This window comes from Periophthalmus magnuspinnatus, chromosome 6, assembly GCF_009829125.3.
Source record: "Periophthalmus magnuspinnatus isolate fPerMag1 chromosome 6, fPerMag1.2.pri, whole genome shotgun sequence".
Lineage (NCBI taxonomy): Eukaryota > Metazoa > Chordata > Actinopteri > Gobiiformes > Gobiidae > Periophthalmus > Periophthalmus magnuspinnatus.
In genome coordinates this window covers 30,112,530-30,134,604 of record NC_047131.1, presented here as the reverse complement: position 1 = coordinate 30,134,604, position 22,075 = coordinate 30,112,530, and the positions used below count along the sequence as shown (strand labels likewise).

The following is a 22,075-nucleotide window of genomic DNA, read 5'->3' as shown; positions in this document are numbered from 1 at the left end:
GCACAACATTTGACATTTGATTCACTGTTTTTACGATTAAAACGGGTGTATTTCATATTATCTTTGCACGGACAGTTGTTTTAGTCGATATGTTTAGAGCCGTGTCTCTGTGTAAATGTAAATATGGAGCTCGTATAAACTGTGGATGAATAATATCGACCAATGAAACAGTTTGATGAGTTTGTAAAATGCAGTAAACAAAATGCACTTGGTTTTGTTCGTTCATCTTCAATAAACGGAACATAAACGCACCATTAATGTTTAGTTTTTGTGAAAATGAGGCCCTTAATGATCATAAGGGTAACGAAAGCCTAGATTTTTCACTGAATCGTATCGAATCAATTTGAAATATATCGTATTGAATCGAATCAAAACAGTACGGTATCGAGATATGTGTCGTATCGTGGCCTATGTATCGTATCGGCAAAATCTTAATGATACCCAGCCTTACTTCCAATGCTTACAGTTTTATTCTGAACGTCCCATCGCACATTTTGTTCCTTTTTTCTAAAATTTACAGATTTGTACTTGTGTCGCTCTATAGCACGTGTCAAACTCAAGGCCCGTGGGCGAAATGTGGCCCTCCAGATCCTTTTATGTGGCCCTCGACAGTGTAAATTAAGGTATGACGGTATTAAAATCTCAATTTATGAGGAGATACGCAGTTACACAGCCATATTTTTACATCTAGGCAAAAGCATATGTCATATTTGTAACTTGAATAAGTAATAAATACAGAAACAGTTAATTAACAATTTAAAAAATGGTGAAAAATGGACACCTGGATCATTAAGTTATAATTTACACATTTTAAATCACAATATTCATCTAAAACGACTTAATAAAAGAAACAAATCCACTGACTTCCGCATTAAAAAAACAAAATGACGACGCGACACGGCCGAATCTACGTGTATCGGCGATTAAGAAAATGAAACTGGACACGAAGGACGTACAAAGCAGCAGGAGTATACAAAAAAAACGTGGATTCATCGGCGAAATAAGCGATTAAAGATGTGCACAAACTCCCTCAAATCGCTCCAAACTCAACTTCGGGTGACGGGAAACAAGTTTAACGTGGATAGACGCTCTGAAAAGTCGATTTGGTGGAATAGGACGATGAATATGGACAATAATTATAATGTTTCCCACGGGAGACTCCATCTAGCAGTTTAACCAAAGCCGTTATGTTTGGCGTTACTTAATAAGCCGAAACAATAGAAAATCACTCCCGTACCGTTGAAAGGCAAGCGCTGGATAATTTACATAATGGTGTCGTTTTCGTAGAAGCTCACTGCAGCACAATTTGTCACGGTTTGAAGTCAAATGCGTCGTGTGATATTGGGTGTTTATTACAGAGCCAGAATCAGGGCACATAAATAAAAAGCACCTGAGTTATACCTGATGAATTTGTAATGTCTTTCTGCAGGCGTGGAGAGGAAATATTTCAATATGAACAACAAATGACTGTATAATATCTACGAGCGCCGCGCCAAGACACAACCCTTTGTTTGATTTTTTTATTGTTTTATCAGCAAGGCACGGTAAATTATTCACCAGCTTCCCTTTGAGATTTGAAGTTTCATCCGATGTTTTGTTCAAAGTTCGGGAAAGTTCACTTGCAGATATGGACGGGGCTGTTTTGAGGACAGCGTGTGTTTATGTTTGACGTCTGGTCCCCAACCGGCGACCGCATCTTCTCTGATGTAACTTTCACCCGTCCCTCATAAGCTTGTCCCTAAATAAACAGCGTGGCCCAAAAGTCACTGACAGTTGAAAAAAATCCATAACTCTTTCATTTCTAAATATTTTTATTTTATTTTTTCAGAGCATTTAGAACGACTCTTCCGATATTAACATGAGAAAATACAGCACCGAGGAACGAACTCTCATTGTACAGTGGAACTTTGAGTCACATGGGTCAAACTCGACATTTTAACACCAGAGATGCCCCGAGCGTAAATGACATTAAAGGAATAATAAGTGTTTTTCAAAGACAGGGGGCAGTATGTGATCTCCACAGACCTGACTAGTCCTGATTTCTTCCTGTGGGGCGATCTTAAAGAAAAGGTGTTTGTGAATAAACCTCAGACAATAAACGACAAATGTTATGTAAAGTGTGTTGGATCGGGCTGTTCAGGGACAAACTGAAAATGGTGGACACTTAAAAAACATAATTTTTCCTTCCTCTAGTTTAAGTCGTGATAAGTTCAAGTGTAAGTGACAATTATAACTGTATATATTGACAAAAATCTCTGAAGGTTCGGTTTATCTACTGCTAAAATTTGGTGAGTTTAACGTAAGAATTATAGGAGCGACTGAAGATTTAAAAGTGTCAGTGACTTTTGGGACTTATATAATGAACATCCTGACAGGAAATCGCCACTGAAATCCATTTGATTTAACAGCGAGTTTATTATGTCTGGATTAGGTGAAGATTGATCGATTTGGGTTCTTTTCATGACCGATCCTGATACCGATTGTTTGGAATTCAGAGCAAGCGACATCCGATAAACTCTGACGATATTTTTGGAGGATATCGAGGCCTGATTTTGATTATTTTCTCCATATTATGTCATTTAAATTGTGTTCAGGACAGTAGACCGTGTACTTAAAGTAAATGTAATGTGATTTTCAGCTCTTTTTTGGTCATTTTGATAAACAGCTTCAACAAACAAACAAATATTTATTTAGTATTTTGGCCTCAGCTGCTATAAAGGCTTTTGTGAGTGGATAAACTTTGTTGAATCTTCTCTGTTCATCTCAGGAAACCGTCTTTCATTAAATTATGGTCAAACTGGTTTAAATATATAAAGTCTTTACGGTCGGACTTTGCGTAGATCCGGCCCAGTTTGCTCCTCTTGCTGTAAAAAAGCCATTACCTCATTTTTGTTTCTGCTTTTGTACGTCATTTTCTTTTTTTTATTATACATGTCTAGTTAAGCTGCACTGGTTCCGCTTGGACGACTGGACGCTACAGAATTTGGTCTAATTTGGTCTAAAATTTAAGTTTAATGGGTTTTTTTAAGCAGCAAGTTGGACAAAACTAAATATCGGCCTGTGCTGGAGGTTTGAGGCTGATCCGATACGATAAAAGTGCAAAATGTGCGTCTCGTATTTGGGTCTGGGCCATGTTCAGGTTATGTAAATATAATGAGTGCGTTTGCCTTGGTGTTGAATTAATTTGCAATTACTGTGGACATCAGGTTTTAGGCCACGTCTTAATTACAAAAACTGTATAAAAAGCAAGAACAAGTGATTATATAATTTGAAAAGTCCTTGAAAATTGTCCTGTTTGGTTTTTTGTTTTTTTTTCTTGTTTGTTTGTGGGGTTTTTTGGGTTTTTTTGTTGTTGTTTTTTGCTTTTTCATTCATTTGACCAGGAAAAGTCTCACTGAGATAATTGAAACCACATTAATCAGATCTGACTCTATCCTCGTTGCTGGGTCACAATAACACATTTTGAAGCACGATATTTTATTACAGAGAATTGTTGCGTTAAATGATAATATTGAAATGGCTTTAGTCACTGACACAAAACAGGACAATCCCAGTAAAACTATTTTAAATCTACAGTATCATTAAAAAGACCTGAGCTGCAATAAATAAACAGTAGAGTGACCCAAAAACTTGCCATACACCTCAAATCTTACGATATTACATAAAAATAAAAATAAAAAACTCATCACTTTTGCAAATAAATTGTACACATGATAAATACTGCGTCTCAAATTACATTGTTCCAGGTTTCATGTAGTAAATATGATATAGTAACTTTCATGATACACCTGAATAGCTTTTTCTAGGAAGTAAAATTCTATTCATTTTGTAACCGAAATACTAATGCTGCTTTAACTTTACTCTAAAATGTTTAAATTTTGCAGATCTACTCTAGAAAAATTGACTTTTCCGAGCTTTAAACCATACTTTATCGTTTCCCCTTTTCATTTCCCCTCTGAAGTTGTATTTATAGTGTTTTGTGCAGGTTTGAGAATCTTTAATTACTCGTTTTCAAGACACCACTTTGCCGATCCACCTTCGTTTTCCCCGCCACCGGTACACGCCCACTGTGACGTACTTTGTTCTTCAATTTTATTTTCTTATTCGGTGATATCTGTAGGATTCAGCAGCGCCGCATAGTCATTTTGGCACAAATTAAGAAAAACAATCCGCCGCTCGCTAAGTGTGATCTGCAACTGTCCATAGGGGGCGCCACCAGCTACACGGCGCTTTGTTGTGATGACGTTTTCGAACTCAGACCTCAGCGGATTTGTTTCTTTTATTAAGTCGTTTTAGATCAGGAGTCGGGAACTTGCGGCTTCGACGTGTATTTAATTAAAGTGTATTTTATTTGTGTTAGTTCTTCTTTTAAATTGAATCTTAAATTGGAAGATTATTGTCGTCTTGAAATATTAAAATAAGCGCCACACTCGCAGAACTACAAAAACAAACATCGCTCAGGCCTCATATAAAGCGTAAAGTAAAAAAAACAAACAATAAACACAGCGTTATCTTCATTTTAGGCGTCAGAAAGTATTTGCAGCTCCCAGTTTTTTGTTGTTTTTTTTTTGTTTTTTTTGTTTGTTTTTTGTTTTTTTTCTGTGGAAACCGTTTCCAAATGTCTCTTTCGGGGGATTTTAGACGAATATTGCGATTTTAAAATATGCAAATTACACCACAATGATCCACAGGTGTCATAAATCACAGATATACAGCGACACAAACGCAACACGTCTTCTTTTTAAAACATCCATTATTAATCTGAACGAGCTCTGCCCTGAACACACTCCCTCGTTTCACCGAACAGATCCACATTTTTTTTTTTTTACAGATTGCTTTTGTTATCATGAGTCACCATTCCAGGTCGTCCAGAATGCAGAAGCAGCACAGTGTGTACCCACGCTGCCCCCGGAGGACGCTGGGATGCTGACCACCCTGTTAATTATAACCCATCTCCACATCAGGCCTTAGCGCTGACGTTCCATTAATCACGCGCTCTCCTCCCTTTGCATTGATTAGTATAATTATGACTCACTACTTTTTTACGTTCTTTCCCTCCCCAAAACTTCAGCTTCGTCCTATTTTGATACACGTGAGGTTAGTTTTCCTTTCATCAGCGAAAACTTAAGTTGTGGTAGGGCAGATACGGCTCAAACTTTTTATCAAGATGTAAAAGAAAAAGAGAAGAAGAAGAAGAAGATTAAAGTGACGATAAACCTCCAGCGGGTTCATTGTGTCGTGTATTTGTACTAACTTGTTTGAGGCTGTTTAAGTTGTAAGTTCTGCTCGTACTAATCGTGTCTTATCTCTTTCGTTATTAGAGTTTTAGCCTCGGCTGAACCTCCACAGTCGTGTTTAAGTCGCTCTGAGCTTTTCGCTGCAGCAATTAACCACAATCTCTGTTTTCTCCTGTCGCCACAGAGAAAAATCAGCCTCAGCGTCAGCACTTTTATTATAATAGTAGTATAATAATAGGATAATAATAGTAGTACAATAGTAGTACAATAGTAGTGTAATAGTAGTGTAATAGTAGTGTAATAGTAGTGTAATAGTAGTATAAAAAAGTAGTATAACAGTAGTGTAATAGTAGTGTAATAGTAGTATAATAGTAGGATAATAGTAGGATAATAGTAGTGTAATAGTAGTGTAATAGTAGTACAATAGTAGTGTAATAGTAGTGTAATAGTAGTGTAATAGTAGTACAATAGTAGTACAATAGTAGTACAATAGTAGTGTAATAGTAGTGCAATAGTAGTGTAATAGTAGTACAATAGTAGTACAATAGTAGTACAATAGTAGTGCAATAGTAGTACAATAGTAGTGTAATAGTAGTACAATAGTAGTACAATAGTAGTACAATAGTAGTGTAATAGTAGTGCAATAGTAGTGTAATAGTAGTGTAATAGTAGTACAATAGTAGTACAATAGTAGTACAATAGTAGTGTAATAGTAGTACAATAGTAGTACAATAGTAGTACAATAGTAGTGTAATAGTAGTGTAATAGTAGTACAATAGTAGTGCAATAGTAGTGTAATAGTAGTGTAATAGTAGTACAATAGTAGTACAATAGTAGTACAATAGTAGTACAATAGTAGTGTAATAGTAGTGTAATAGTAGTGTAATAGTAGTACAATAGTAGTACAATAGTAGTACAATAGTAGTACAATAGTAGTACAATAGTAGTATAATAGTAGTACATGTTTACAGAGGAGGAACGTGATGAAGTAAAAGTAGAAAAGTACTGTGCTTAAGTAAAAAAAACAAATAAATAAAAATGGATCTGTATTTTATTTGAGTAACTTTTAAACTGGATATTTTTTACTTTTACTTTAGTACATTTGAGAGAAAGTATCTCTATTTTACTTGAGTACATTTTAAACTAGATACTTTTACTTCACTACACTTGAGAGAAAGTATCTGTACTGAAGTAACTTTTAAACTGGGTGCTTTTAACTTTTACTTCACTGCAGTAACTATACTTAAGTACATTTAAAACTATGTACTTTTTACTTTTACTTCACTGCATTTGAGAGCAGTGTTTGTACTTTACTTAAACACATTTTAAACTGTAACAATAATCCCATCATTTACTCTTTATTTTTAATTATACTTTTACTTCAGCGGATTTTTTCACGTGATACTTTTACTTGAGTATTTTTTTGCTCGAGTATCTGTACTTTTAGTTAAGTAACAAAGCTGAGTACTTCTATTGCTGCAAATTTCAGAATAGGTTTTATTGCCTTTGTTTTTGAGCAAAATTCAACCTGAAACAGTGAAAATTCTACGTGAAACAGTGAAACTTCAACCTGAAATAGTGAAAATTCAGCGTGAAACAGTGAAAATTCAATGTGAAACAGTGAAAATTCAACCTGAAATAGTGAAAATTCAACATGAAACAGTGAAAAGTCAACGTGAAATAGTGAAAATTCAACATGAAACAGTGAAAAGTCAACGTGAAATAGTGAAAATTCAATGTGAAACAGTGAAAATTCAACATGAAATAGTGAAAATTCAACATGAAACAGTGAAAATTCAACCTGAAATAGTGAAAATTCAGCGTGAAACAGTGAAAATTCAACATGAAATAGTGAAAATTCAACATGAAATATTGAAAATTCAGCTTGAAACAGTGAAAATTTAATGTGAAACAGTGAAAATTCAACATAAAACAGTTAAAATTCACGTGAAACTGCAAATTCTACGTGAAATAGTGAATAAAACACTAAATATAAATGATAAAACACACACACTTCAATACTTTATGTAAACGTGAGTGTGTTCTCCGGTGAACCTCCCCGAGTTCAGATGGCCGTGATTGACGGGTGCATTAGCCAATCAGGGACAAGCTCGGTCCGTCTGAATCAAAACAAATACGGCAGTTTACGAGGGAAATAAATAGGTAAAAAAAACATTATAAGAGACTGAAAAACAGGCCGTATTTCAGCAAAACCAATGAATAAAGCGTTGAACTCTGCGCGTGAGATGAATGTCGTGAAATGAGTCCACGATTACATCAGGTTTGCTCTGGATCGAGGCCGTGGGAACCAGACGATAACCATCTGTGTAAAAGATATAGAACGATACGATTCTGAATACACCAGGTACGCAAACAACACACCGGCTTTGACTCAACACAAATACAAACTAAAACAATACGTACAGAACAACCGCACGAGTCGAGCACATACACATCATTAGCCGCCGGATTTACACGCGGCATCTCTCCTCCCGAGTCCCGGCGCTTGCTCTGACTCAGCCTGTGTCTTGTGTGTTCCAGATGAGTCGACTTTGAAGATGAACAGCGTGGAGCACATCCCCCAGACCTTGGCCAGTCACATCCATCTCCCGGAGCAGTCGGCGCCTCCGAGCTCTCAGCACGGGGCCGACATGCTGAAGCCAGACCCGAGGGACACCTTCTATAGCAGTAAATCTGACACTCATCATTTCAGCGCGTCCCCCTTCCTCTTCTTCCTCTTCTTCTTCTTCTTCTGCCCTCTTTTTTCCCTCCTCTCCTCTCCACGTCGTCTGATTGACTGGTTGGCTCGTCCTCTGGCTCACAGTCTTATTTGGCTGTCAGTTTTGCTATATTAAGTCTATCATTTTGCCTGACTGGCTGTGTTCCATTGCGCCCTCTTTCTTATTCGCTCTGTTGAATCGAAAAAACAGATATATGTGTCTTTTGTGTGTCCAATTTCGTTTTATGCAATCGTATTTCCGCTGTTTTATTCGTGTGTCGAGTATATGGTTAAACTGTCAGGCAAATAGAGCTGTTGCTGGATCCTATTGTCAATCATTTTGTGCTTTATTCTCAAACGTTTTTGTAGTTTTTGACGTCTCTCGTGGCGAAAGGGGCTGAGCGTAAATGATCGAAGAAGTGCTCAGTTTTGTTAAGTAAAAATACAGCTACCGTAGTGACAAAAATACTCACGTAAAAGTAAAAATATTGCGTTAAACATTCTAGTTAAGTAGAAGTATTAAAGACCCGGTTGAAAATGTACAGTGTGGCACAAAAGTCACTGACACTTTTAAATCTTCGGTCGCTCCTATAATTCTGAAGTTTTACTCACCAAATTTTAGCTGTAGATAAACTGAACCTTCTGAGATTTTTGGCGATATATACGGTTATAATTGTTGAACTTATCACGACTTAAACTAGAGGAAGTAAAAATGTTCGGTTTGTCCCTGAACAGCCCGATCCAACACACTTTACATAACATTTAAAAGCATTTCTGGGCTTATTTCTCTTATTTGATCCTCGATATCATGTTTTAAGTCGTTTATTAAGTCGTCTGAGGTTCATTCACAAACACCTTTTCTTTAAGATCGCCCCACAGGAAGAAATCGGGACTAGTCAGGTCTGTGGAGATCACATACTGCCCCCTGTCTTTGAAAAACACTTATTATTCCTTTAATGGCGTTTACTCTCGGGGCGTCTCTGGTGTTAAAATGTCGAGTTTGACCCACGTGACTCAAAGTTCCACTGTACAATGAGGGTTCGTTCCTCGGTGCTGGATTTTCTCATGTTGATGTCGGAAGGGTCGTTCTAAATGCTCTGAAAAAATAAAATAAAAATATTTAGAAACAAAAGAGTTATGAGTATTTTTCAACCGTCAGTGACTTTTGGGCCACGCTGTATTTCGTGCACGTTTTGAGATCGAATGAAGCTTTAAATGCAGGGACTTTGATAAAGATTTGTCCTGAATTTTGTAGAAGAAACAACTGAATCAGCCTTTTTATTTTTCCTAGCTGTTTTTATTAAAATTTTTGTTTGCTCAAATTATGAACGTGTTAAAAATAAACCCTCAACCTGTTCAAAAATGTAGTGGAATAGAAAGTACGGATACCTAAGTAAAAAGTAAAAAGTATCCAATTTACGAGTAAGTAGAGTACAGATACTTACATTTTTTTGTTTAGTACAGTGGTCCCTCGTTTATCGCGAGGGTCACGTTCTAAAAATAACCCGCAATAGTCATAATCCGCAAAGTATCAGCTTTATTTTTTACATTATTCTCTATGTTTTTGTCTGTAAAACTCCTCACCACACACTTTATACACTTTTCTCACACAGGCGTTAACATTTTCTCACATTTCTCTCTCGTTTAAACTCTCTCAAAGTTCAAACCTTCGTAGGCGTCTTTGTCGGTGCAGAACGTTTCATCGACATTGTGGGTTTTGTCCGGGAGAAAACAAATTGCAAACTTACAGCACTTCAGAGTCACACTGCGATCCAACATTTATGTAAATTTGTCTGAACACATTCTGTACTGGACAGGAGACACGGCACGGAGGAGACTGATGGACAATGGTCTACAGTCCAACAGCCAATCAGGACGCACAACACAATGCACGCTCATATGTATGTAAAAAAGCATGAAAAATTGCACGAAAACAATCTGCGAAACCGCGAAAGGTGAACCGCGATATAGTGAGGAACAACTATACAATGCTTTCCTACTTTTACTTCATGTTCCACCACTGTCCATCTATATTTATTGCTAGATTTCAGGTAAATAATTGCAATTCTTTCTGATTTGAAGGATTTGGTCAGGACCTACTGCTATAAAAGACATATTTTGATTTTGTTGTAACATTGTCGTCATGCTAAATCCTTCAAATCAAGAAGGAAACTGTCTGAAACTCTTGAATATGCAAGTAACGAACAGATATTTTATGACATTTGACTGTTAACTTATTTATTCTTACACTTTTACATAGACCTGCCGCAATAATCCCATCAACACGCTCAGTATATCATGGCGGAACAATCATTTTTTTCACTTTTTCTTTGCACTAGTGGGAAACGTTTGGTTATTTTTCCGTTCTACGATAAATTTTGAGCTGTAGAATTGAATTATGTTGAAGTTTATGACTAATTTAAGCCACAAACTCACTACTTAACTGTTGAATTCATCATATTTTTCAACAATATTGCACATTTAGAATACTTTGGTGGGTAATTCTGTTTTAATATTATCATTTATCGTCTGTATATTTACTTGTGTAATCGTGACAGGCCTTTTCTTACACTTACCTCCGTTTAACCCACCCCCGCCTCTGTTTTTAGTCCCGATGATCGACCCCGCTCGCCTGGAGAACGTGCTGCCCGCCTGCCTCTACTCCCCGACCTACGTGGTCAAAGACTTCCCCATCGCGCGATACCAGGGTCTGCAGTTTGTAAGTACCTGTGATCCTTCCCCTTCCTCACGGAGCTGCCATTTTAACGCAGTGAAAACTACGAGGAGAAACTGCACGTGAGAACACAAATGTCAGAATGAGTCAGAGCTGCGCTGAACCGGCTCCCGAGTGTAACGTCTGTGTGTGTTTGTGTGTGTAATTGCATCGAACGGGAGCCTGCAAATTTATAGCTGGTGATTGTAGCCGGGAACATCTTTACATAGCACTTTGTTAGTCCGTGTATTGATTTAAACTGCACATCAGAAACTTTTTTTTTTTTTTACTGGCTTGTCGATTTGTTCCGTTACAAAGTCCAACGCTTCACAAAACTGACTCTTGTGACACTTTTAGCTGCGTTATAATGTCATTTCCTCATCAAAAACACACCTGGAGTTGTGTTTTGTTTCATTCACACATGTTTGAGTCGCTCTGGCTGCATCTCCAAAACCTCAAACTGCTCCGTTGCACCTTGTGATGTCATGAAGAGGTAGTTTTCAAGTTTAACCCTAAAGCGTCGCAGATAGACTGGCGGTTGTGGACTTTCCGTTGCCGTAACTCCGCAAACCGATTGCGCGATCGTGTGAATTCAAACGGCGTCTCAAAGCAGAGGCACGAGGCGGTTTAAATATGTCACTGTCATTATGGTCATGTGCTTAACATCGTCCAATCAGAGCGCAGGTGCCGCCGGGATTCTTCCAGTCAGTTATTTGATGCGTCAAAGGAAAAATAAGGATGGATAGAGGTGTAAAATAAAGGAAGTTGGAGAAAAAAAAGGCAAAAGTACATGCTGACGTGATTTTTATGGCTAAAAACAGAAAAAAAGTCCAGGCGAGCTGTAATGTGCTCAGTCTTTAAAGGGTTAACAGCCCCTTTTTTACCTTTAGGTCAGTAGAGATTGGCAATTCCAGAGCTGAAATTATCCATATGATTCTAGTGAAGGTGTGTGAAGTTTAAAAATACAACGAAGCACTTCCTGTATCGCCACATGATGACATCACAAGGTGGAACAGGGTGTTTTCCACCTTGTCTTTGCAGGATTTGTGTGTCAAACATGTGTGAATGAAACAAAACACAACTCCAGGTCTGTTTTTTGATGAGGAAACGACATTATATCAGATCAAAAAATGACGAAATATGAGCTCATTAAGTATTTCCCATCAGCCACTTCACTGCTTTCTTGTTCCTGTCGTATTAAAAACAAATACAACGGCTTTAAATACATATTTGTTTGGTCGGGTTCAGTCCAAATCCTTCAGTTTCCTTCCATTTTTTTTTTCTGAACTCCAAACTACAGCTGTCAAAAGTATCAAAAATCAGATAATTATTGATTCTAAAGCTCGTATCGAAACTAGACACTCATTTGCGCAGGTATCGATACTAAAAGTCATATTCAGACGACAGAAATGAACCTTTTTGGGTAGTTTTATAAAGATCTTGAGCTGGATTAGAACAAATATAAGACACATAGATTAGTATACGCCCATGGACCATTAGTATCGAGTCTGTTCCGTAGTATCGAGGTAATATTTTAGTATCGTGCCAATACTATCGATACTGCAAACCCAATGCTTTTAGTGACAGAGGTTTGGCTGTGAATCTCTCGGTTAAAAAATCTCAATCTTGATTTATTTATGTTTATCCAAAGTTGTTGCGTTTCTTTCTCACGTTCGGATGTTTGGTGTGAAGTTTGAACATGTTTTGGACCAGTCTGCTTTTCTGCATGTTGTAATTAAACTGCAACCAACTGGCTTGTTTTCTACTTTAGTATCAGAGCGTTAAAGGCTCCAACAAAAACATCACGTATTCTATTTTGTTTATCTGTTACCTGGATCTCTTTTTCTTTTTTTGTGATACATTTTTTTTTATTGAAGTATTGATGTCATCTGCAGTTATACAAGTTACATTTTGATCACATTTTTCCCCTTTTTAGACCCCACAACTCTCACCTATCCCCTTTTGATGGGCATAAACAAAGAGAAAAAAATAAAAATAAAATAAAAATAAATAAATACACAATAAGAATAAAAAATAACAATAATGATAATAATCGTAATAATAATAATAATAATAATAATAATACAAAATCATGCCTTACAGACGTATGGATTATATATATAAAAATATATATATTAAATCATAAAAAATGCTTTTTTTCTTGTCTTTTTAATATAACCATGCTAATGCTAAAAAATAAAATAAAAATAAAAAATAAATACACAATAAGGATAAAAAATATAATATTATTATTAATAATAATAATAATAATAATAATAATAATAATAATAATAATAATAATAATAAATATACAAAATCATGCCTTACAGACATAGGGATTATATATATTTTTTTAAAGTAAAATAATAAAAAAAATAATAATTTTCTTGTCTTTATAACATGACTATGTTCAAATCTTCCCAAATTTTCTCATCCTTAAATGAATTGCCATAAAACAAGTTACATAAAATATAATGGTAATAGTATCTAGAATAAAACTGATCCAAATAGTGCACATTATGAACTGTTAAAAAACTAAACAAATGCTTTATATCTTTCATATGCAGTGACCCTTATCCCGACTCTTATAACTGCTTCAGCTTCAGTGTTATGTGCTTCCTCCCTCTACAGGACAATTTGTGGTACTGCAGCTGCCTGGACTCATAACAAAACCTGTGAAAATCCTTACAGCATCTTTACAACCGTGCAGCGTTGTGATTACTGTGAATTTATTACATTTCGTCCTTCTTTTCCTTCTTTTTTTAGGTGTATCTGTCGTTCGTATACCCCAACGACTTCACACGTCTGACACATATGGAGCGAGAGAACAAGTGTTTCTACAGAGAGTCTCCCATCTACTTGGAAAGGTAAGGACAGTTTGTACACACCGGCGTCTTGTGATAACGCGTCTGACTGTGCCTCGTTATGTTTCCCAGGTTTGGCTTCTACAAATACATGAAGATGGATGAGGAGGAGGATGACAGGCCGTTCTTTTTCCCCAACCCAGATGGTAACTAAGAATAAAACACCGATGCGCAGACGTAAATGTGCATTGCTGATTCCCTTTCCTCCTCTTCTTGGATAAATCTGAGCACATTACCAGTTATTTCACAATCACAAATGTCCTGGGAATACTGCGAATTTTGACATGATGAAGGTAGAGTCGGGATTGTCACCTCCTTGTTTTGTATTTGTTGAATTACAGGTGTTTTTTTGCTCATTAAAACATTGAAAAATATTCTTAAAAGTCCAGTTTGACACAAAATCTTCCCGTTGTGAGGTTTAAGTCATGTTATAATGTCGTTAGCTCATCAAAAACAGACCTGGAGTTGTGTTTTGTTTCATTCACACATGTCTGAGTAACACTTAGTCTGTCTCCATCTCCAAACCTCAAAATGCTCTGTTCCACCTTGTGATGTCATCAAGTGGTAGTTTTTAAGTTAACAGCTGCATTTTACCTTTAGTTTCTTTAGAGATTGGCAATTCCAGGGCTGAAATTATCCAAACGATTCCAGTGAAAGTGAATGGAGTTTAAAAACACAGTGAAGCACTTCCTGTATTACCACATGATGACATCACAAGGTGGAACAGAGTGTTTTTAGGTTGCGATAAGAACTCAGAAGCCTAAATATGCAGGTTTGTTTGTGTGTTAAACATGTGTGAATGAAACAAAACACAACTCCAGGTTTGTTTTTGATGAGGAAACAGCATTAAAACATCAGAAAATAGCTTAATATAAACCTTTTAATGTGAGTGGGCTCGCCTCTGCAGGGATTTGACCTGTAACTTTGCCTGATGTTATCATTTCTGTCCATTCAACGCTTCTGGCATAGCAATATCTCTATGAAAACAAGCAATTTGACAGTCCTTTCACCAGAATAAGTTACAAAAAGCAGCTTAAAAGATGTTAAAATGTTGGTAAATTCCATAGCATCCGTAATCAGAAATCCATAAATGTATCCCCGTATTCAATATATCCGTTATTTTTTGTTTTGTTTTTCCGTTTCCTTTTTTCAATCCAGATTTCCTTGAGGAAGAAGAAGTCGTAGACACCGAAGACGAAGCCGAGATTGTTGGTACTCCTCCGCCCAAAAAACCCAGCCAAACCAGCCACACTGCCAATCCCGAACATTCCCGTCGCGCGAGGCCGGCTCCTCCTACCACCGGCGCCAGAGAACCAGAGGAAGAGGAGGCGGACGAGGATGAAGACGCGCTGAACCGGATCATGCAACGGAGAGGAAGACGGCACTTTGTAGATCGGGATAGAGAGTGGGTACGAGGAAACATGGGAAAAGTGCCTTCGGAAATCCAACGTGGCGCTTTCCAGTCAGATGCGTACAGCGTGGTGCGTGGCCGATCCCTGTCGTGGATCCGAACCGGTCCGGAAGAACCGGAAGGAGACAAGGATCCGGACTCTCCGCCTAAACTTAACAAAAATTCCTTACTCTTCCCGCAAAAATCCCACCTTTCTGTCCTCGCAAACCGTGCCAAGCAAATCCTCACCAACTCCGCCCATAGCAACAACCTCCATGACAACAAAAAGAAAGAGGAGACTAAAATCTACATAACGAGACCTCGACCGGCTAAAGAAAGAGAACGGGAACGCCGGGAGAGGAGGGAGGAGCGGGAAAAGGCGTCCAGGCATCCCCGAGAAGTTTTCCCCGGAGTGTTTTTGTATCAGAACGGGAAAACGACCAAACTTGTCAATGTAGGAGCGAAGGGACACACAACGGGAGGAAGGAATTACGTTAGTCCACCTCTCTGGCCTCCGTTAAAAGATAAAACCGGTCCTCAAAATGGCAGCATACAGAACGGAAGTGTGCACAAGTCCGTCGTGGAAAAGCAGATAGAGAAAATGAAAAGAAAAGGGGATTATCACGGTATAAAGAAAACGGTTACGCCTCTACCTCCTTTAAACACGACGCACAACGCACAAATACGCGTCACGTCTTACCTCAGAACTTCCGAAATCACAGAATCACATCCGAGGGACCAAGACCCGAATCAACCGGAATTCGACCCGGAAATAAACAGATCCAACCCAGATCCAGACCAAGAACCGGACGTAGAGCCGGAGCCGGAGGAAGGGGAGTTGTCGGACTACAGTTACGAGGAGGTGGAGCCGAGGCCGGGGTGGGCGGAGGAAAGCATCAACTGGCAACGCACTTTCTCTGTGAACCCCATGGACTTTGAGCTGCTGAGGTCCGACTGGAACGACCTGCGATGTAACGTGTCGGGGAACCTGCAGCTGGCGGAGAGCGAGGTCGTGGACGTGTTGGCGCAGTACATGGAGAAGCTCAACGAACGCAACGGAGGGTAAGGCGGAAGAGACCGACGGGGGGTTATTCAGAGCGAGAAATGGAGGTTTTTTTTTCAGTATTTATAATGTCCTATATTACCGTACACTTTTTTTTCATAGTTTGGCCAGGGGTGCGACTTATACTGCGATTTATACGTGAAATGTATGTTTTTTTTCTTCATTATTAAGCATTTTTTGGCTGGTGCGACTTATACTCCAGAAAATACACGATGCAAAATTGACTCTTGTGAAGTTTAAGCCATGTTTTAATGCTGGTTCCTCATCAAAAACAGACCTGGAGTTGTGTTTTGTTTCATTCACACATGTTTGAGTAACACTTTATTATGAGTCTGTAACATCTCCAAAGCTCAAAACGCTCCGTTCCACCTTGTGATGTCATGAAGTGGTAGTTTTCATGCTACTTTTACCTTTAGTTCAGTAGAAACTGGCGATTCTAGGGCTGAAATTATCCAACTGATTCTAGAAATGAAGGTGTGTGGAGTTTAAAAACACAGTGGAGCACTTCCTGTATCACCACATGATGACATCACAAGGTGGAACAGAGTGTTTTCCACCTTGTATATGCAGGGTTTGCGTCTTAAACGTGTGAGAATGAAACAAAAAAACACAACTCCAGGTCTGATTGTGACGAGGAAACAACATTATTACAGATTAGAAAACCCTTTAATTAAAAAATAAAACATAAAAATACAGCACATTAACTGATGAACAAAAATTACCAAAGTGAAAAAATAAATTGGAACTTCCTCTTATGATTCATGTGTTGTGATTATTTGAGGTACAATGTTTATTCCACATAAATGAAATAAATTATAAGGAAAAGTTATTGATTTATTGATTTTTGTGTTCTGTTTCTAATCATTGAAACCTCGTCTGCTCTATGCACCACAGGATCTACACCCTCCTGCGGATCATAAACGTGGAGAAGCGGCGTGACTCCGCTCGGGGGAACCGGTACCTGGTGGAGCTGGAGCTGATGGAGCGCGGCCGCAGCGTGGTGCGACTGTCTGAATATATTTACCTGCTTTTGCATCGCAGCAGACAGGGAGACGAGAGCCCGGAGAACACTGACTCTATACTGGCGTCTGCTCCTGCTGCCGCCCCCTCCGCCGCCGCCGCACCCGGCCACGTCACCCAGCCCCCGCCCCCCTCCAACAAGCCCCCCGCTCGCTCCGGACCCACCGCCTGGAGCACTGCCTACGCCAAACCCCTGCTCTGCCAGCCTGTCATGCTGCAGTGGAGGAGAGATGTAATGGTTCACTTCGTTGTGCCAGGTCAGACAAAGGAGAAGTTACTTTATTCACAATCAATATGAACCGATCAATTGACCTTTTCACCATTTCTCTTCTTAACGCTTCCTCTCTTTTGTGCAGTGAAAAACCAGGCTCGCTGGGTCCAACAGTTTATCTCCGACATGGAGAATCTCCATCGTCAGACCAAGGACGACAACTTCAGCGTGATTATCGTGGACTTTGAGAGTGAGGACATGGATGTGGAGCAGGCGCTGAGAGAGAGCAGTGTCCCCAGGTCTGTGCGCACAGGACGTGTTCAAAATATAACTCTAATGCATTATGTATGAAGAATATGTTTGTGTATTTGTTTTGATAGATATGAGTATCTCAGGAGAGAAGGAAACTTTGAGCGCTCGGCTGGACTTCAGATCGGGGTTGACACGATAGAAGTAAGGAGTAATATATGTCAGTTATGAAGGTCACTCACCCACTTTGACCGATGCCCTTTGAGCTGATGGACAGGCAGAACACTCATGAATTATGAACGCGTCAGACGCTCTGTGACGGGCCTGGACCTTATCTCTGCTCCACCCTCAGCCCGGCGCAGCCACAGAATCACTCTGACTCCTGGCTGCATTTCCCTGTCATATGTTTGTCATGGCTGTCACATCCGCTCCCCGTCTCAGGTTATTTGTGCCCGGTGCCTCCTGTGTCTCTCCCTCTGTCTGTCTCTCCCTGTCTCTGTCTCTCTGTCGGTGTGTCTCTCTCTCTTTCTCTTTCTTTCTCTCGTACATTCACACAGCCCCGGGCCGAGGAGCGTGGACAGTGATCTGTCGACTGTCTGTCAGTGTTGTCATGGAGACATGAAAGAGCCGTCACTCATCTGTCGACTGAGATAAAGTGTCTTTGTTACTGTAAATAGACACTTATTCTGGGTGTAACAGTCTCTGCTCACAATATGGACAACATTTATTCTGCTTTATTTAAACCAATCCACACTTTTCACATGGAAAAGCTTTAATGTGTCTTTGCTGACCCCTTGTGGCAGAATTTGCATGAACATGTAACAGAGATTTATAGAGGAATCTTTTTATTGTAGATCAGGCTGATACTAATCCAAACTAATGATAATGTGTATAAATAAATGTTGTTCTTGTTTCCAGGACAGTCACAGTATCGTGTTCCTGTGTGACCTGCACATTCACTTCCCCATGAACATCCTGGAGAGCATCAGGAAACACTGTGTGGAGGGACGTCTGGCCTTCGCCCCCATCGTCATGAGGCTGAGCTGTGGCAGCTCCCCACACGAGCCTGACGGTACGAGTCCTGACCTGATGATGTACATGAAATAACAGGGTAAATACATGTCTGTTTCCTCTGTCACTGTCAGGTTACTGGGAGGTCAACGGATTTGGCCTTTTTGGAATCTACAAGTCTGATTTTGATAAGATCGGAGGGATGAACACAGAGGAATTTAAAGATCGCTGGGGAGGAGAGGACTGGGAGCTGCTGGACAGGTAATGATTATACCTGTCTGGAAAATTATTTATGTGTCTTTCAAATTAAAAAAATACAAAACGATTCCTCCTCAGAGTGTTGCAAAATGGATTAGAAGTGGAGCGGCTCCGTTTGAGGAACTTTTTCCACTACTACCACTCCAAACGGGGCATGTGGAACGCGCAGAACAAGAAAAGCCCTAAAGGATAGCACCGCCCCCTCTGGTCAGGAGGCCAAAGGACAGCAGATCCACTGTGAGCGAGGGAGCGCTTAAACTCCTTTAGGAAACAAGCCTGTGTTTCACCATCGTCCCGTGCGGCGCAGAGGAGGAAATGGACCAGGATTTTGAAAGCGTCGTGTTTACGCATTTTGACTTATGACATTGCCTCACTGACTCTACTACTGTCCACAGAGAGGACTTTTTGGGCGGCTTCTCTCTGTCCTTTTTGGTGCAATCTTTAAACACAGACGGTCAATCAGCTGCGTGTGTGTGCGAGTGTGTACGAGTGCGTGTGCGTGTGCGTTTGTGGGTCTGATTTTGTGTCCAGCACCTTTTGTACAAGGGGACATGAAGACAACCTAAGATCTTTTCTGCGAGTGCTTAACTGAATGTGTCGACATGTTACTCCAGTAGATTCAGAACTGGTGCCGTAGGTGAAATAGGAAACTGTTTTTCATCAAAAATATTTCTTAATGAACTACTACCTGTTGAATATCATTAATACAGTGATGTTTGTAAAGCACTCCTGGTACGTAGGTCGTGGCTTATCACATCAGAGATTTAGTTATTAGCCAGGACTCTGCTGAACTTCCCATTCATGCGACTCTCATGTTTTTATTTATGTATTTATGTTTCAGAGGATATTTGGCTTTGCTGCTATTGGAGTTTCACATGCAGATTATATTATATTATATTATTATGGCATATTACGTCCGGGAGACTTGTTTTAAATTAACTTCAGGGTTTTGTCAGATTATTTAAATTTGATTTTATTCTCATGGCTTTGTACATAGTTGATGTACTAATGATCGGGTGCTTTAGTTCTCATACACTGTACTTGTGAACCGTTTACACGTTTAACTCTGCTAATGATGTCCTTAAGAGCACCAAAATGATAAAAATAAGCTTTCATAAAATGGCCTAATTACTGGACTTTACAAATAGGACCTTAATATAAACTGTAACTTTAAAACGCAAAAACAGATGAGTGAAATATTGTTATCAAAAGGGTTAGATTCGCGGTACTGTGTAGGACGAGAGGCACGTCGTCCCGCTGAGAGTGCCTTGTTTTGCAGCATCGCTGGAGGATAGAAATGATGCCGTCCCAGCTCTGAGCAAGAGATTATGGATAGATACACTGCCTGGCCATAAAGAAAAGAGTCGCCACCTGGATTTAACTAAGCAAATGGGTCCGATTCAGCAACAATCTGCGCTCAAAAACCTGAATATACTGAATGACCAGGTTATTCCATCAGTGGATTTTTGGGCATATTCCAAGATGACGATGCCAGGATTCGTTGAGCTCAAATTCGTTGAGTGGATCAGGAGCATGAGACGTCATTTTCACACATGGATTGTCCACCGCAGAGTCCAGACCTTAACCCCATTGAGAATCTTTGGGATGAGCTGGAGAAGCTTTGAGCAGCGTCAGACTCGACCATCATCAGTGCAACAGGTGAAAAATTAACGCAACACTGGATGGAAATAAATGTTGTGACGTTGCAGAAGCGAAATCCAAACAATGCCACAGGTCGTCCAAGTGTGTGATCTTATTTTTTTTTTTTGACCAGGCAGTGTATTTTAAACTATTTATAGTGTCAGGATCTCGTCTAAGCCCAGAGCTGAGGATGGTCAGAGTTACTACTGTAAACAGGACGCCCGATGGAGACGTCCCGGCAGCTGCAGCTCCTGTTCGTTTAGCTGAAATCTCTATGACCCTGTTCATGTAACGCAGTATTTCTATCAGACAGTCGCAGGGTGAAGTGATTACTGACTGTAGGATTGTTCCAGCGCCCTCTAGGTCACTGTTGTTGCCATAAAGTTGTAAACTGTTCAACCTTTAGCATTTCTATTTATAAATGACAAAACAAATAGGAATAAATGCAAGTAAATACATTTCAAAAACAAATGGGACGACATTCCAAAGTAATTTCTGTGAAATTGTTTTGTAGAGAGTGGGTTTAAGAATGTATTGTTCCTTTATTTCAATCTGTTTTTTTGCAAATAAAATGTATTATCCTCACAGTCATTCTTTTCAAGCTTTTATTAGTTTTTTGTCTTGTGCATATTCTCTCCTGGTTTCATCATCTTTCTCTTCATCCTGCACAGCATCACATGAAAATGGTACTTGTTGCCTTCAATGTCCACAAGAGGGTGCTGTTGGCATTCTGACGCTTTTGTAAAGTGTAGCTGATACTTTCATACTGTGTTCAAAGAAATAAATAATTATAGAGAAAAATGTTTTATTCTTGTCATATGTGAGGGACGTGGGTTTGGTTTATTTTTCGATCTGATTTTGACTTTTCGAAATGCCACTTTTCTAACCCCTGAACACAGAGCAGGAGGTTCATGATGAGGTCATCCAGTCTGAACATCACACAGGAAGTCTGAGATGAGATGGTCCTGTCCATGATGAGGTGGTCCATGATGAGGAGGTCCTATCCATGATGAGGTGGTCCTGTCCATGATGAGGTGGTCCTGTCCATGATGAGGTGGTCCTGTCCATGATGAGGTGGTCCTGTCCATGATGAGGTGGTCCTGCCTGAACACAGCGCAGGAGGTTCATGATGAGGAGGTCCTGTCCATGATGAGGTACTCCTGCTTGAACACAGCACAGGAGGTCCATGATGAGGTGGTCCTGTCCATGATGAGGTGGTCCTGCCTGAACACAACGCAGAAGGTTCATGATGAGGTGGTCCTGTCCATGATGAGGTACTCCTGGTTGAACACAGCACAGGAGGTCCATGATGAGGAGGTCCTGTCCATGATGAGGAGGTCCTGTCCATGATGAGGTGGTCCTGTCCATGATGAGGTGGTCCTGTCCATGATGAGGTGGTCCTGTCCATGATGAGGTGGTCCATGATGAGGTGGTCCTGTCCCCACCCGGCTGTTTGGTGTGAGAGTCTGAGGCAAGTGTGAACCTCCTGTGATCTGTCTGATGTCATTACAACAAACCAGGAGGTCCACAGAGCTGCGGGTCACTCCCTTTTTATTTTGGCAGACGGTGATTCAGAGCGTGTGTGTTTCAGTGTGAGTGTTTCAGTGTGAGTGTGTGTTTCAGTGTGTGTGTGTTTCAGTGTGAGTGTGTGTTTCAGTGTGTGTGTGTTTCAGTGTGTGTGTGTTTCAGTGTGTGTGTT

The 22,075-nt window shown here is 39.7% G+C and overlaps 1 protein-coding gene across 1 annotated transcript in view; it reads left to right on the top strand.

The window, feature by feature from the left end:
* The window catches only part of b4galnt4a (beta-1,4-N-acetyl-galactosaminyl transferase 4a), a 258,847-nt gene extending 237,677 nt beyond the window's left edge, over positions 1–21,170 (top strand). Inside the window, exons 10-20 of the mRNA XM_033967912.2 lie at positions 7,779–7,925; positions 10,566–10,675; positions 13,436–13,536; positions 13,606–13,679; positions 14,692–15,985; positions 16,881–17,263; positions 17,363–17,516; positions 17,598–17,670; positions 18,385–18,538; positions 18,612–18,738; positions 18,814–21,170. Of these exons, the coding sequence (XP_033823803.1) occupies positions 7,779–7,925; positions 10,566–10,675; positions 13,436–13,536; positions 13,606–13,679; positions 14,692–15,985; positions 16,881–17,263; positions 17,363–17,516; positions 17,598–17,670; positions 18,385–18,538; positions 18,612–18,738; positions 18,814–18,928 (2,732 nt within the window). The 3' untranslated portion in view covers positions 18,929–21,170. The remainder of the gene's footprint in view (positions 1–7,778; positions 7,926–10,565; positions 10,676–13,435; positions 13,537–13,605; positions 13,680–14,691; positions 15,986–16,880; positions 17,264–17,362; positions 17,517–17,597; positions 17,671–18,384; positions 18,539–18,611; positions 18,739–18,813) is intronic.
* Positions 21,171–22,075: the final 905 nt, after the last annotated feature.